Source organism: Martes martes (assembly GCF_963455335.1).
Source record: "Martes martes genome assembly, chromosome: 3".
In the NCBI taxonomy this organism is placed as follows: domain Eukaryota; kingdom Metazoa; phylum Chordata; class Mammalia; order Carnivora; family Mustelidae; genus Martes; species Martes martes.
The window spans coordinates 489,063-503,544 of NC_137890.1; the positions used below are offsets into that span (position 1 = coordinate 489,063).

General features: G+C 62.3%; 2 protein-coding genes across 15 annotated transcripts in view; one reads left to right on the plus strand and one right to left on the minus strand.

The window, feature by feature from the left end:
- Positions 1–271: 271 nt before the first annotated feature.
- ATP4B (ATPase H+/K+ transporting subunit beta) lies at positions 272–6,396 on the plus strand (the record flags this gene model as incomplete). The annotated part of the gene is made up of 7 exons (XM_080799048.1): positions 272–383; positions 1,314–1,442; positions 3,247–3,360; positions 3,510–3,709; positions 4,599–4,655; positions 5,250–5,348; positions 5,836–6,396. 7 exons carry the CDS (start codon positions 272–274, stop codon positions 5,995–5,997), a joined length of 873 nt encoding a protein of 290 aa, XP_080655174.1. The 3' UTR covers positions 5,998–6,396.
- Positions 6,397–7,350: 954 nt separating this feature from the next.
- TFDP1 (transcription factor Dp-1) overlaps positions 7,351–14,482 on the minus strand; it is a 45,389-nt gene continuing 38,257 nt past the window's right edge. For all 14 annotated transcript variants that reach the window (XM_080799036.1, XM_080799039.1, XM_080799032.1 and 11 more), the window contains 4 exons: positions 13,202–13,353; positions 12,562–12,728; positions 11,812–11,890; positions 7,351–8,567 (listed from right to left, as the gene is read on the minus strand). In XM_080799036.1, the coding sequence (XP_080655162.1) occupies positions 8,420–8,567; positions 11,812–11,890; positions 12,562–12,728; positions 13,202–13,353 (546 nt within the window). In that variant the 3' untranslated portion in view covers positions 7,351–8,419. The remainder of the gene's footprint in view (positions 8,568–11,811; positions 11,891–12,561; positions 12,729–13,201; positions 13,354–14,482) is intronic.

Consider the following 14,482-nt stretch of genomic DNA (forward strand, 5'->3'; position numbering starts at 1 on the left):
TGAAATGAGCAAGAACGGCTTCTCCGTGGGGAAGCCCCTGACCTTGGTCGCTATCAGGACGGACAAGGACACGGCCAAGGGCATCCGAGACGAGGGCGGCGAGACGTCTGATAGCCGCTGTGTTTGGACAGCAAGGTGTGACCAGCAACGCCTGCTGCGTTCCCCGGAGCCTGTCTCCACAGCACCTTGACCTCTGGGGGAGGAGACGATAAAAGCCAGAGGCGGCCCCTCTCCTCCCGGGCTGGGTGTGGGCAGCACCCCGTTCTACAGGATGGCAGCGCTGCAGGAGAAAAAGTCATGCGGCCAGCGGCTGGAGGAGTTCCAGCGCTACTGCTGGAACCCAGACACGGGGCAGATGCTGGGCCGGACACTGTCCCGGTGGGGTCCGTGCCGGCCGCGGGGTGCGGGATGGCAGGGAGGGTGGGGGATGGCCGGGAACACCGCAGGACAGTGAGGACGGCAGAGACGGAGGGGGATGGCGGGGGACAGCGGGGGACGGCAGGGGACAGAAGGGGAGGGCAGGGGAAAGTGGGGATGGCAGGAACGGTGGGGATGACGGGGGATGGTGGGGTGCAGTGGGGGACAATGGGGAGGGCAGGGGACAGCGGGGAAAAGCGAGGATGGCAGGGAGGGTGGGGGATAGTGGGGGACACGGCAGGACAGCGGGGATGGCAGGGATGGTGGGGGACGGCAGGGGACGCCAGGGGACAGTGGGGATGGCGGGGGCAGCGGGGTACAGAGTGGGACAGTGGGGAGGGCAGGGGACAGTGGGGATGGCAGGGACAGCGGGATGAGGGGGGACGGCGGGGTGCAGCTGGGGACAGCAGGGAGGGCAAGGGACAGCGGGGCACAGCGGGGATGGCAGGGAGGGCAGGGGACGGTGGGGCGGTGCTCTGAGGACATGCACAGGACCATCCACCAGCAGTCCAGGCATCCAGGACCCAGGCCCTGCCAGGGCTTCTGGCCAGGCCACACCTCCCTCACCAGATGACCCCAAAAGGCCATTTCAGCTCTAATCCCCACTGACAGCAGACACCTACAAAGTGGGAACATCTGAGGGGCAGCCCCAAAGGTTCAGCCTTAGATTTGAGAAAAGCAATTTTAAAGCTATGTTCCTAAAGCTTGTGATTTTTAAGGACCTTTAAGTTAAGGGGTACGGAGCATCTCCTGGGCGAGGAGAACATTCTGGAACTTGACGAAAGTGACGGCGAACAACACTGTGTGTGAAGGCACTACAAACACCACTGAGTTCTCACTCCGATGGAGAAACAGTGTTACCCTGGGTCCCACGGGCCTCCTCCCTCTCCCCACAGTGTGGATCAGCCTCTATTACGTGGGTTTCTACGTGGTGATGACCGGAATCTTCGCCCTGTGCATTTACACGCTGATGTGCACGCTCGACCCATACACGCCCGACTACCAAGACCAGCTAAAGTCACCAGGTAACGGGGCCTGTGGCTGGCGCCAGGGCACCAGGACCCCACGCGTCGGGGCAACGCTGGGTCCCTCCAGAACAAAGCCCGGGGGGCAGCCTGGAGGAGCCATTCCTGCTGGTGGCCCCAGGGTTCTGGAGGGGCACACCCAGGTGCAGACAACCCATCAGCTTCTTTTGAAGATGGTGACCCCAGACTATAGTCTGACTTGGTTTAGTTTTAAATACTAAAAGATTTGGTACAGAGACAGTCTTTACCTCACTGACTTGCTATGCGGATGAACACACACAGCACAGGACACGTCCGGGAGGACGAGACAGCAGGGAGGAGGGGAACGGAGAGTCTGTGGGGAGGAAAGGACGTCCCTCAGCACGACGCTGCCCCTCTGGGAGGACCACTTCCAGGACCACAGGCTCTTCAGAACACGCGTTTCTCTAAGAGCAGCCTGTCTACCGCCCCGTTCAAGGGCAGAGGCCCGGCACAAAGGCTGAGCAGGCGCCCGCCCGCCCCCCGTCGGGCCCGAGGGGAGAGGAGGTCACCGGTGACAACAGAACTCCAAGGCCTGAGACAGAGAGGTGGCACTCCAGGTCCTGGAGAAGGCGGCTTAGCCCAGCCGTCTGCACAAACCAACAAGAACGGGCAGGCGCGAGTGGGGTGGGGGAGGCGCCGTGAACTCCAGGAAGGAAGGTGCTCCGCGGCACGGCTACTCGGACGCTTGCCGCCCGCACGTCCTGGGTGCGCTCTGAGGGAGCAAGAGCCGCAGAGGTGCCCCACCACGGCCCCGCACTTCCCCAGGAGGCCAGGACAATGCACGTCTCTAGAAGGTGGCGGGCGCGGGCCCCGGAGCCGGGGTGGGCGTGTCTCCCTTGGCCGGCCCAGCTCTTCTGCTGGGGTCTCCCGTGAACCCCTTGATCAGTGATCACCCACCCAAGTGCCTTGTTGGCGGTCATTCCTAGAGACAACCAACGGACAGCCAGGAGGGTTTCACCTAGTTTCAGAGCAGAACACGCTACGTTACAAACCTCAGGATACAACCGTAACGTGATCTGCCCGAAGCCCAGTGGGTGGAAGGGTCCCAGGAGGCAGGGAGAGGGCGACAGCCGCCCCTGACGCGGGGGAGCGAGCCGTGAGCCCACGGGGAGCGGCCGCGGTGCACGCGTGGGGCAGGCGCTCGTGAGTGGTGCCCGCGCTCTCCTTGGTCAGATCCCCCCCAGCCACGCGCAGCTGTTACTCCCACAGCATCCGTGGAACGAGAGAGCACTGGCTGACTGTTCCTGGGCTGTGGGACGTGCACACGGCCAAACACGACGTCCTCGTGGACGGGAGGAGCCGAGCCAGCCTGACGACGAGGGCGCTGGGAAATGGAAGAGTCGAGTAGGACCTGAGCGCTAGGATCCCGTCTATCGAATTTGTGACGCCGGTTTGCGCGTCTTCGTGTGAACACAAGTGAGGCTGCCCAGCAGCCGTGCAATGGTTCCGACGCCACACGTGCGCTCCTTTTCTCGTACAATTAACACGGTGTCCGAGTGCTTTCAGACGTGACCGAAACCAGTGAAGTTTCAAACGTGCATTCCAACTCAACTTCATCTGGCGACGCGGTTCAGTTCCCGGGTGGGCGGGTCCCTGCTGAGCTCGTGCTACAGGACACCTGGCCGCAGCCTCCTTGCCCAGGGGCCCTTGAGGACCCAGGACTGGCCAGGACCACAGCAGCCCACGCTTGGCCACCGGGCCGGGCCATTTCCGCAGCAAGTGGCTGGGATGCGACCAGCACTTTGGGGGGAACGGAGTAAGATGTGTCGTGCTCTCCCTCCAGGGGTGACCTTGAGGCCAGATGTCTACGGGGACAAAGGCCTGGACATTTCCTATAACGTCTCTGACAACAGGACCTGGGTGGACCTCGTGCACACGCTCCACGACTTCCTGGCAGGTGACTTTCCAAACGCTTCGCACCTCTGCTCTTCCCTCTTCTAAGACCATCTCAGGGAGGGTACGGGCGTCCCCACCCTCCCACCAGCCCCACCACAGCAGGTGGCTGTGGCTGGAGGTCGGCGCCCACAGGCTCGTCTGTCTTGGCAGGCTACTCGCCAGCTTTCCAGGAGGACAGCATCAACTGCACCTCCGAGAAGTACTTCTTCCAGGAAAGCTTCCTGGCCCCAAACCACACCAAGTTCTCCTGCAAGTTCACAGCAGACATGCTGCAGAACTGCTCGGGTCTGACGGACCCCAACTTCGGCTTCGCGGAAGGAAAGCCGTGCTTCATCATTAAGATGAACAGGGTGAGCACAGGGTGGGGCTACAGACCCCAGACCCAGCCGTGGCCTGGAGGGGCCTGGGTCCCAGCCTGGCCCCCGCGCCGCGGCCCCTCCCATCCTGCTCCTCTGTTTGGCATGCCCATCGCGCTGGCTGGGAGCTGACCGCTCCCCAGATCCGACCTGAACAGCTCAGACACTGCCCTGGCTCCAGGCTCTGCACTGGACGCTGAGCTCAGAGTCGGGGCTGCTCAGGGGGGCTGCGTGCGCACAGAGCTTGCCAGCAACCGGGCCACGTCAGGTGCCACGAGGATGGCTGGGAACCATGTCGAGCAGCAGTTCCCCATCTGGGCCAGGGACCCTCTGCCGGGCACGAGGGAGGCTGAACGGGCCGGTGCCAGCGAACCACAGGGCGGCATGGTCCCTCCACCCCTGGGGTGCAGGGCAGGGGACATCCCACTGGAAGCCAACAGGGCAAGAGGGCCGGGGGGTCTCTGCTCCGTGTTGGCCAACAGGCATGCGGCACGATTAAACCTCCTTCCTGAGACACCTGGGGAAGCCGTGCATCTGAACGGCACACACTCCAGGGTCCCCGCGGGGTCTCGACGCTGCCTGGCGGAGGGAGCCACGCGCACCAGGGCAGAACTGTGGGGAGGGCGCAGGTGCACACACAGCCGGGACCCGGGAGGCCGAGAGAGTATGTGTGGAGCGGCACAGGTGGGCACCCCGGGGGACCCCGTCATAGGCACCGCGGAGCACCAGAGAGTGCCAGCCATGGCTCGGACCCTCCCGTCCCGCCCTGCCATGCGCCGGCAGCCGAGACCACCGCGTGGGGCAGGGTGCTGGCCGCGCGGACAGGCCGCCCGCTCGCGCACGCAGCCGGTGGGAGAGCGACACGGACGCCCCTTCCTTCCAGATCGTGAACTTCCTGCCCAGCAACAGCACAGCGCCCAGGGCGGACTGCGCCCTCCTGGTGAGTGTGTGGTCTCGCCAGAGCCCCTCGCCCCGGCTCCCCGCGGCCCTCAGCTCCCTGCGGCCGCCCGCCTGGCCGCCCCGGGCCCACAGTCGCGTGCACCACCCCCCGCCCCCGCGCAGCTGCGCTGCAGGGGACTAAAAGCTGTAAGGAAAGCGGCCTCCGCCACCGTCCGGCCCGGGAAGCCTCTGGGACAGCGTGTCACTCACACCGCTCTGAGTGTTTGGTGGCAATTTGGAAAAACCCGCTAAGAGTCAGCAGTAATTTCCTCCGGTTTTTCTCAAAACCGGTTTTAAAGCACAACCCCCAAACCACACACACGCGTCTCCACTGAGTCTTCTCCGAGGCTGGTCGTCCCCCGGGGCTCCGCAGCACCCAACCCCCCCGCGCCCACCTCGCTGCGGGGCGAGGCTGCGTCTCCCGGGACCACACACGTGTGCTGACTTGAGCTTTGAACAGACACGAGGGGTCCTCCGCCCGTGTTCTGCCAAGCTCCAGCCCCCCGCCGGGCAGCTCACACACACGCAGACACACGCAGACACACGCAGACGCCCGGAGCCCGCCTCACTCGGGCGCCGGCCTCTCCGCCCCCAGGACCAGCACAAGGACGCCCGGCCCCTCCAGGTGGAGTACTACCCGCCCAACGGCACCTTCAGCCTCCACTACTTCCCCTACTACGGGAAGAAGGCGCAGGTAGGCCGCTTCTCGTTTCTCCGGCAACCACCGCACAATTGTCCCAAACTGAGCAGCGAAGGAAAGCCCGCAGCATTCTCGTGACACCAATGGAACCAGGGGGACCGTGCAGCCCTCTGGGAGTCTCCCTACCTGAAAACACAGCTCCCACGCGAAACACCAACGCCAACCCTGACGGTTTCAGTTTCCCAGAGCTTCCCAAATCCTTTTAGACAACCATATATCCGTGTTAAAGCACGGCCTTCAAATCTCTCAATTTTTCCTGCTTTTATGGTAATTTTCATCAAATACAATTTGCACTTGAACTCGTCCCTGGTGCTATCCCCCAAGCCCAGACGGGATCCCCTTGTCCCTCAGTGGGGACAGGGCATCTACGCACGTGCCCCATGCAGGCCGAGCAGGCAGGCACCACTTCTCTGCCACCCAACCGACCCCTGTCGAGCCGCTTCTCATGCTGTCCTCCTCCGTCTTCCCGCACGGCCTCCAGCCCCACTACAGCAACCCTCTGGTCGCCGCAAAACTGCTCAATGTCCCCAGAAACACGGAGGTCCTCGTCGTGTGCAAGATCCTGGCCAACCACGTGACGTTCGACAACCCCCACGACCCCTACGAAGGGAAAGTAGAGTTCAAGCTCAACATTCGGCAGTAGAGGGGGAGGCCGGCCTGCCCCGGGGGCCCCCACTGCCCCCACCAGGCCTCCAGCGCTCCGCGGCCCGCCCGGGAACGGCCAGCAGGCACCTGTGCCCCGAGCACCTCGAGCAGAGTCAGCGGCCTCTCGCGCCCTCCTTCCTCCCTTCGACCCCGAATCCGGAGCTGAGTAACAACCTGGGCCAACGTGGTAACTGCGAGGCAGCAGCTGCCCGACCCCCGGGCCCTGAGGACGGCTCAGGTGGACGGCACGTTCCTCCCCACAGTCCCGGCACCGCGTCGCGCGGAGACGGCTCACGCTCCCAGAGAACAGGACTTACGAGAATGGGCATCCTGAAGGTTTGCTCTTACAGAACAGAATTCCTAAACTGTAAAAATAAAACATTAAAGTCACTCTTACTCTACGTAAAACAATCATGTCTTTTCTGATAAGGGGAAAACGTAACAACAAAATCACTTTCTCTTCGGAAGTCTTCAAGTGTCACCCCCCCCACCCCCGTCAGGGAAATTCGGACGAGGCCGCAGCGGGGCTGCCCCCGGGAGCCCGCGCACCTGCAGGAGGTGAGCAGGGGGGCGAGAGGGCGCCACGCGGGCTGTGCGGGCTGCGCCCCACAGGAAGCCACGGACACGAGCCCGCCCTCCAACACCCAGGGACGCGCGGGCGGCTCACTCCAGGCCCTGCACCAAAGCCCGGAACGAGAGTGTCCGATCAAACCGATCCACTCTCCGGGAGCACCCCCGTTCCCAGCCACCACGCGACCTGGTGTCCTGACCCCACACAAGCACCAGGTGCAATGTCACCGCCCAGAGAGCGACACAGTCCCACACAGCTGAGGGTGGGAGCCTGTCGGACCCGAGGACAGGCGTCCTCTGCGAGGGGCCCCCGCCCACGCCAGCTCCGCGGGTCCCACAGGGAGGCCACCTCGGGCCTGTGGGCGCGCGGCACCAGTGAGCACGGAACCACCAGGCCACCGCCCTCCAGCTCCTGCTGCCCTCGACAGCGAAGGGAGGTCACGACCGGCAAGACCACACCGGCCGCCCGTTGCTCCCTGGCACCGCAGATGCCCCCGCGCAGGCGACAGTCCTCCACCGTCCACACCACGTTGCGGTCCTTCCTCACCGTACGACCTCACTCCTGAAAGCCAAACCCCCGACCCTGTCTCGACTGTGAGGACCCGGGAGGGACGCGGGGCCGTGCCCGCGGAGCATGCGGCGGCGGGCGGGCTTCAGCATGAGCCCCGGGTCCCCGTCCGGCCTGGCCGCCTGCCCTCGCCCGGCGAGAAGGAAGACCGACACGGGAGACACAGTGACTTGTGGACAAGAATCTGGAATTAGAGGAGCAGAGAACTTGTTTAAAATGCCCACATGCGCGTTTTATTAATAAAAACTAACAGTGCCAAGTTAAACAAGTCAAACAATTAAAGTCTCTTTATATTCCATAAAATATTACAGAAAAGTTTATTTGTGTTTCAATAAAAAGACTACTGTTTAGAACAGGCAGCTGACAGCAACTGTGCGGTTAATGGGTCTTTGTGAATAAATTTTAAAAGGGACTACTGCCTGTCCTGAAATTCCTTTTTCTTCTTATAAAAAAAGAACTATTAAAAATGATTGACAAATTCTGAGTTAAAAAACTGTTAGAACATTCTCTCTACTCAATGTCGACGTCATCACAGATTACAGGAGGTTTGTTTCAGTTCGTGTCCTCAGATGACAGACGTGCAGGCCTGGGAACAACCCAAGTCACGCCCGCCTGGGAGAAACCAGGCGGCCTCCCCAGCGGCACGTGTGCCCGAGCCCCCTGCCGCGGTCGCCGCCGCACCAGCACGGCAGGAGACTCTGACCGAACGAACAAAAACAGAAACAGAACTTCGCGATTTGCTGCAACGTAGAGAAAAGTATAAACCGGACGGAATCACAGTCAATATAATTTAAGGGAAAATAGTCACGATACAGCGGATGGCGCCGAGCGAGGAAAAGCAGAGCCGCCGTGTGCCAGGCCCCCCGACACCCCAGGACGGGCCGGCATGGGCAGGGGCCGCACACCCCGGCAGACACGCGGCAGCCACACGGCGCACCGGCGCGGCCCGCCCTGGCGACCCGGCTGGCACGCCAGTGCTTGGGCGCACTCGGCAAGGACGAGGAGCGAAGGGAACGCCGGATGAGGACAGACAATGGAGACACAACCCTAGACAGTGAGGAAAAAGCCCGCGCGGCCGCTGGCGTGGAGACACCCCACCGCTCACCCCGAGACCCCGCGGGACACGGCCCTCGCCTGCTCGCTGGAGCCGCGTGGCCGGTCAGCAGCTCGCCGCCGGGTCCCGGGGAGGAGGCCGGAAAGAAACAAACGCCCACAGCAGAAGCAGCCGCTCCCGAAACCAGTGCTCCCGACGCAGACCGCGAGGGCGGGCCGCGGGCAGGCGTCAGTCCTCCTCCTCGTTCTCATTGAAGTCGTCGTCCTCTTCCTCGTCCTCCCCGACGTAGGACACGGGGGTCTCCACCCGGGAGCCGCTGTACTGGGACCCGCTGGAGCTCGTGGCCAGCATGCCGTCCGCACCATTGGTCAGGTCACTGCGAGGACGAGGCGAGACAAGGCGGTCAGGCAGAGCGGGGAGCCCCACATCCGCACCAGCGCACCCGGCACCCCCGAGCCCGGCCTCCGCGGCACAGAACCGAAGCAACACCGGCCGCCACGGGCTGGGTGGTTACATCACACACGGAACCCCACATGCCAAAGCTGGAGATCACAGCTCCTGCCTCCAGGCTGTGTACCTGTGACGCCCTTGACCTTCGGTGGGGGAGGGCAGCTTAGGAAAAAGGGGCCCCAGGAAAGGACAGGGAATCCTCCCAAGCAAGGCTCCCAGTCAGGAGCGTGTGGGAAGCACCCAGCGAGGTGCGTAGGCATGTTTGCAAGGGCATGTGTGTGCATGTGTGGTCTGTGTGTGCATGTGCCTGTGCACGTGTGTGCACACGTATGCATGTGGTGTATGTGTTGGGTCTGTGTGTGTGCGTGTGCCCGTGTGCATGACTGTGCACGTGTTGTGTGCGCGCATGCACGCAGGTGTGGGGTCTGTGCGTGTGGCTGCGTGATGCGGTGTGCATACACATGCCGACGACAGCCCGCCCCCCCCCCGCTCCCCTGGCGCCAGCGCCGAGCCCAGGAGGCTGAGCTGTGACAGGTGAGTCTCACCCAGATGCTCTGCAAGGAGCCCACAGCTGTCCACCAGCCCAGGAAACGGCTCTCACTGAGAGGCAGCGGGGCTGGCAGGGCAGAGCCCAGGGGTGCGGGGGGCAGGGCTGCAGGGCCGGTGCCTCTGGGAAGCAGGGCCGCTCAGCCCTACATGCTGGTCCTCGGACGGGCGTCTGGAACCTGTCGATGTTGCCACTGTGCCCCTGGGAGTCTCAACAGGGGACATCTAACCATCTCTGCTATCACGACTGGGGGGGCCTACTGGCATCTGAGCCCCAGGGTGGCACTTGCATGACAGCCACCTGGCCCCAGTGTCGACGGCGCCTCAGGCAAGGCCCTGGCCTACAACAGAGAGATTCTCAGCTGCGACCCTGAGGAAAGACCTCTGGGTTCAGCACCTCCCAGCACCTGGCAGAGTGGCCCAGACACTGACCGTAGCACAGCGTCCTGGGGCCCCGGTGCCGACAGCCCTCACCCACAAAGTGCACACGTCACCCGTGTGCAACCCGCTCACAGAGTTGTCATCAGAAGTCACGGGGATTTCTCAGTATCTGAGCAGTAAGAAAACGTATTCTAAGAAACTTCAGATGTTCAAGGGATGCGAGTCTAGAACTTACAGCTCAACAGAGACCCCCCCAGACTCCAGGCAGGCACCTCCGACAAGCACACGGGGGCTCGGGGTCACCCGGGGGGAAGCCTCAGGCTCTGCTGCTCCACTGGAAGGGCCCAGCCGCTGCCTCAACAGAGCAGCCCCAGAAGGGCAGAACCGCCTGGGAGACACGGCTACTCTACACTCGAGAGAGAGGGGGTCTGGGGCGTGGGCTCGCGGGCACGGCTCTCACCGGGCAACGCAGAGGGGAGCCCCAGGTGGACGGCACCCACACCTGCCGCAGGCCAGAGCGTGGGCGCCAAGAAACACTTTTAACTGGCAGCCGTATGTATATATCTTTTTTTTTTTTTTTTAAATTTATTTATTTGTTAGAGAGCGAGCGAGTGAGCACAGGCAGTCAGAGTGGTAGGCAGAGGGAGAAGCAGGTTCCCCGCCAAGCAAGGAGCCCGATGTGGGACTTGATCCCAGGATGCTGGGCTCATGACCTGAGCCGAAGGCAGCCGCTTAACCAACTGAGCCACCCAGGCGTCCCCGTATGTATATATCTTAATGCCTTTTAGCATTTAGGAACATCATACAATAAACACTGTTCAATATTCCGCTCGTTGACAAAGGAACTACACATCTGTGAAATCCAGCCTAGCAAGAAAGTCAGAAAGGGTAAAAAATTCAGCCATAAAGCCGCTTCAAACTGCACCCTTTCTCATGAGCAGGAAACACCAAACTGCCCAAGAAATTACTGTCTTCACAAAATAATGCCAGTCTCTGCACTGATTTTTCTTCTGAAATGCTGGTGAATTTACTTGCCTTGTTACAAACCTGGAGTGAGCCTCCAAAACTTGAGTCAATACCCAAATCGTGCCTCTGGGAACACCCAGCGCGCAGCCCGGCAGACCGACACCGCACGCACGCAGAGCTGGAGGGCTACCGGGAAAAACGGAGCTGATCTCGGGCCAGACACCCCCCAAAGGACTTCAGGGACGACCCCCGGCCAGACCATCCAGCAGCACAGGCCGGGAGCCTGGCCCACGACCCAGAACCCTGGACTGCGAGCCGGCCACGACGCGCTGCGCCACCCGCTAGCATATCCGTCCATTTTGTTGAACCTACAACTGCTCATCCAACTTGTATTTTAAGAGATTAAACATCTATTGACATCTAGAGTTGATATAAGAAAACACATAATACGACATGACGTGAAAGCTAATAAAGCCACTGTTTTGTCAATACTTGATACAGAAATGATCTTACACTCATCTTTAAAAAACCGAAGATAAATACCCGGAGACGATACAAGTGGGACAGCCAGATCGAAAGCTCCCACACACTGATTTAAGTAATAAAACTCCTTCAGTAACACAGAAAACATACATCCAATAAACAGTAAAGAGGAAAAAAAGCAGCTTCTGGTGGCCCAGTCGTTAGGCGTCTGCCTTCTGCTCAGGGCACGGTCCCAGGGTCCCCGGTCCCAGGTTCCCAGTCCCGGGATGGAGCCTCGTCGGGCCCCTGCCCAGCGGGGGGCCTGCTTCTCCCTCTGCTGCTCTCCCTCCCCAGCTCACACCTCTCTCGCTCAAATCAAGTCTTAAAAAACAAAAACAAAAACAAAGCAGAGAACACGGCTTTATGCACAGTGTGACCTCAGGTGTGTTAAGCAGGAATGGCAAACACAGATGAAGAAAAGCCCCGGCCCTCGGGCTGCCCACGGGGGGCTCGGGCCGTTTGGGCCCCGTCACCGCATGCTACTCTTTAAAAAGCCAGTCACGTGTCACTTGAAGTTTCAAGGGGAAGAAACCATGAGAAAGAGGCTCCTGGTCACCCAGGGTACAGGCTCTGGTGGGCCTTCTGGGCACACGGCTCGAGAGGAGCCCTGCGGGGAGCGGCCAACACCGACAGCATGGCCAGTCGGGGGGGGTCCCACCCTCGCGCCAGCAGCCAGCGGGAGCCGTGGAGGAGGAAGGACTTTCTGCAGGAGAGCAGGGGCTCTGCCCACCCGCTCGGCCCAGAGCCGCAGTCACCTGGCAGAAAGCCGCGTGCCATTCGAGGTCGACACCGACGACGTGACGAACACCCCTCCAATGGATCCCTGAGCCATCTCTGAAGAGAAGAAAACAAAGCAAAGGTCACGAGAGAGGCTCACGCTGCCACGAGGCGGGTCCAGGCCAGACAGCTGACCCGCCGGTGGTTTCTCTGCAGGGACACTGGCCATCCTCCCAAGAAGGCACCGAGACCTTCATTTACATGATCACCAATGACCATGCAGCTGTGCCGCGGAACGGACACTGTCAGAAAGTGGAAAGTGGGGCCGAGGGTGGGAGGACCCCTGACGTCCTGGGAGACGGCACGCACCAGGAGCACGGCCAGTGTCCACGGCCCGCTGGGAGCTGGTGCAAACCACACCACAAAGTGGGGCACGGCCAGCAGCCTCCTCACCACAAAGCGCCTGCCCTCTGTGGCCCCGACCCCGCTGCTTAGCACAGGAGTCCCCCACAAGGCTCCCGAGCAAACTCCTCCTCCCCCGGCATCAGGAGGAGGCAGAGCGCCTCACTCCTTGGAGTCTTGTCTGGGTTCCCTGACTGTGGAGGCCAACCACCCCCAAAACACCACGGTGGCCTCTATGCACCACAGTCCCCAAGGGCGTCCCGCCCCCCAATCCAGCTGTCCCCAGTTCTGGTGCCGAGTGCGAATTCGGCCTCAGCAAAGGTGGGTCGCACGTCCAGACCTGAGGTCCGGCCCCACGGCCACCAAGAGACCCGGAGGCGACAGACCTGTCACGTAAGGTTCCAGCGCTTTCGGCACCAAGCTCCTCGCCATCTTCAGGTCCTCGGCGGAGCAGCTTCCGGACTCCAGCCCGCAGGCCAGCCCCATGCGCTTCAGGACTTCTATGTCATCGTGGATCTCAAACGTGTTGTCAAAGTTGAACAGATACTCGAACCTGGGGGCAAAGTCTCCGTCAGAAAAGGCGTCACTGGCCGTGTTCACCGCAGCACAGGGCCCCAAGCAGAGAAACCCCACTCAGCCAACCTCCCTCAGAACCCCTCTGTACCCACGTCCTCCAAAGCCCATCCACTCAGACGCGCTAGAGCGTCACCGAGCCCCCACGCGTGGGACGGCCTGCCGCACCCCCGGCCAGCACGGAACGCCGGCCACTCTCTGCACAAGGGTTCGACGGCCGTGCCAGCAACAACCCTGACGGAGCCCAGGCCTTCCTTTCACGAGACAAACAGGGAACCAGGGATGTGAGGGAGCAGGCTGTAACTGCGATGCCCGAGGACGCTCGAGGACTAGTCAGATACCGCTACGACGAAACGAGCGGACGTGCCACTGGCCGCGACAGTGGCGCTCTCCACCGACCTGAGGCTCAGCTGGGACCCTGGGCGGGGGGCGGGCACCTGTCTCGGGACCTACTTGTCATTGGAAATGCTACAGTCGATCACGGTCTTCTTGCTGGTGTTGACGATGATGAAGGGCAGGTGGATGACGGAGTTGGGAGGCGGCGGCCGGCTGGCCTGCTGCTCCGCCTGGCGGTTCCTCTGCACCAGATTCTTGAAGGCAATTTGCTAAAAAAAGATGAGCCACCAGCATGCTGCTCACACCAGCTGCCGGCAACCTAAAGCCTTGCCCGTGGGCGTCCCTGACGACCCTGCCCGACCCCACAGGGCAGCAACAGGGGTCAGGCCCCTCGAGAGCTCAGAGCGATCCGCCAGGGGAGAGCGCGGGCGCACCCGAACACCAAACACCCCGAGGGGAATGGAGGCCGGAGGCAGGTGCTCACGCCGATAGGACAGAAACCCCTCCCAGGAGGGTCACAAGAAGAGCATCCGTGCTGGAGGCTACCGTCCTCCTGCCCCTTCCACACCCAAGACGGCAGACATTCGGCAGAGCACCCAGTACCTCCCAGAGCACCCGCCGGCTGCAGGCCCGCCGGCACGGCGCTCTCCCCGGGGAGAGCCTCACACTTCACACCTGCACGCGAACTCCCCGGCGGTAAAGCCAGAAAGCGCCCCTCCCACCGCAGCTGGCCCCCCGGCACCGTGCCCTGCGGGGGAACGTGAGGCTTGGTTTCGACTAGCTCCGTGTGCTGCAGATGCCGGAGAACTGAGCGGAAGAAAGAGGGACCGCGGCCCGGTGACGTGCGCCCCCCCTCCTGCGTCCCTCGGCCCCGAGGTCGCTTCCCCCCGCTGGAGCGCTCCCTGCCACGAAGCCTCCGCTAGGGCACAGGGGCTGGCTGCGGTGCCCCGGGCTGAGGGCACCCAGCGAGCCAAGACACACACCCTCCACCGTGGCCCGGGGGCGCTGAGCCAGCACGTGTGCCAACCAAGCCCCTCGCTGACCACCCCCTCGCCTTTATCTTCTGACACCAGCCACAAGGCCTGTCCTCAGAGCCTGCTCCACGTCCCCCCAGGGTCCCAGGGCTCCCCCATGCTCCCGCCACAGGCACCTCAATAAACTGCTGCCACGCCATGCTCCCTTCCTTGGCCAGCCGCCTCCACGGCGGCTGACCCCCAACCCCAGGCCCCGGCCAGATGGCCCCAGCACTGCACAGCCTCAGGCCCGGGACTGGCCACACCCTCCAGCAAGCTCCTGGTACACATCTGTGTTTTGGCTTCCAGCCCTGAATGGGCATCTCCAGATCCCCGGAGGGAAGACGCCCATACCTGGGGACATCCTCTGCAGGTGCAGGGGACG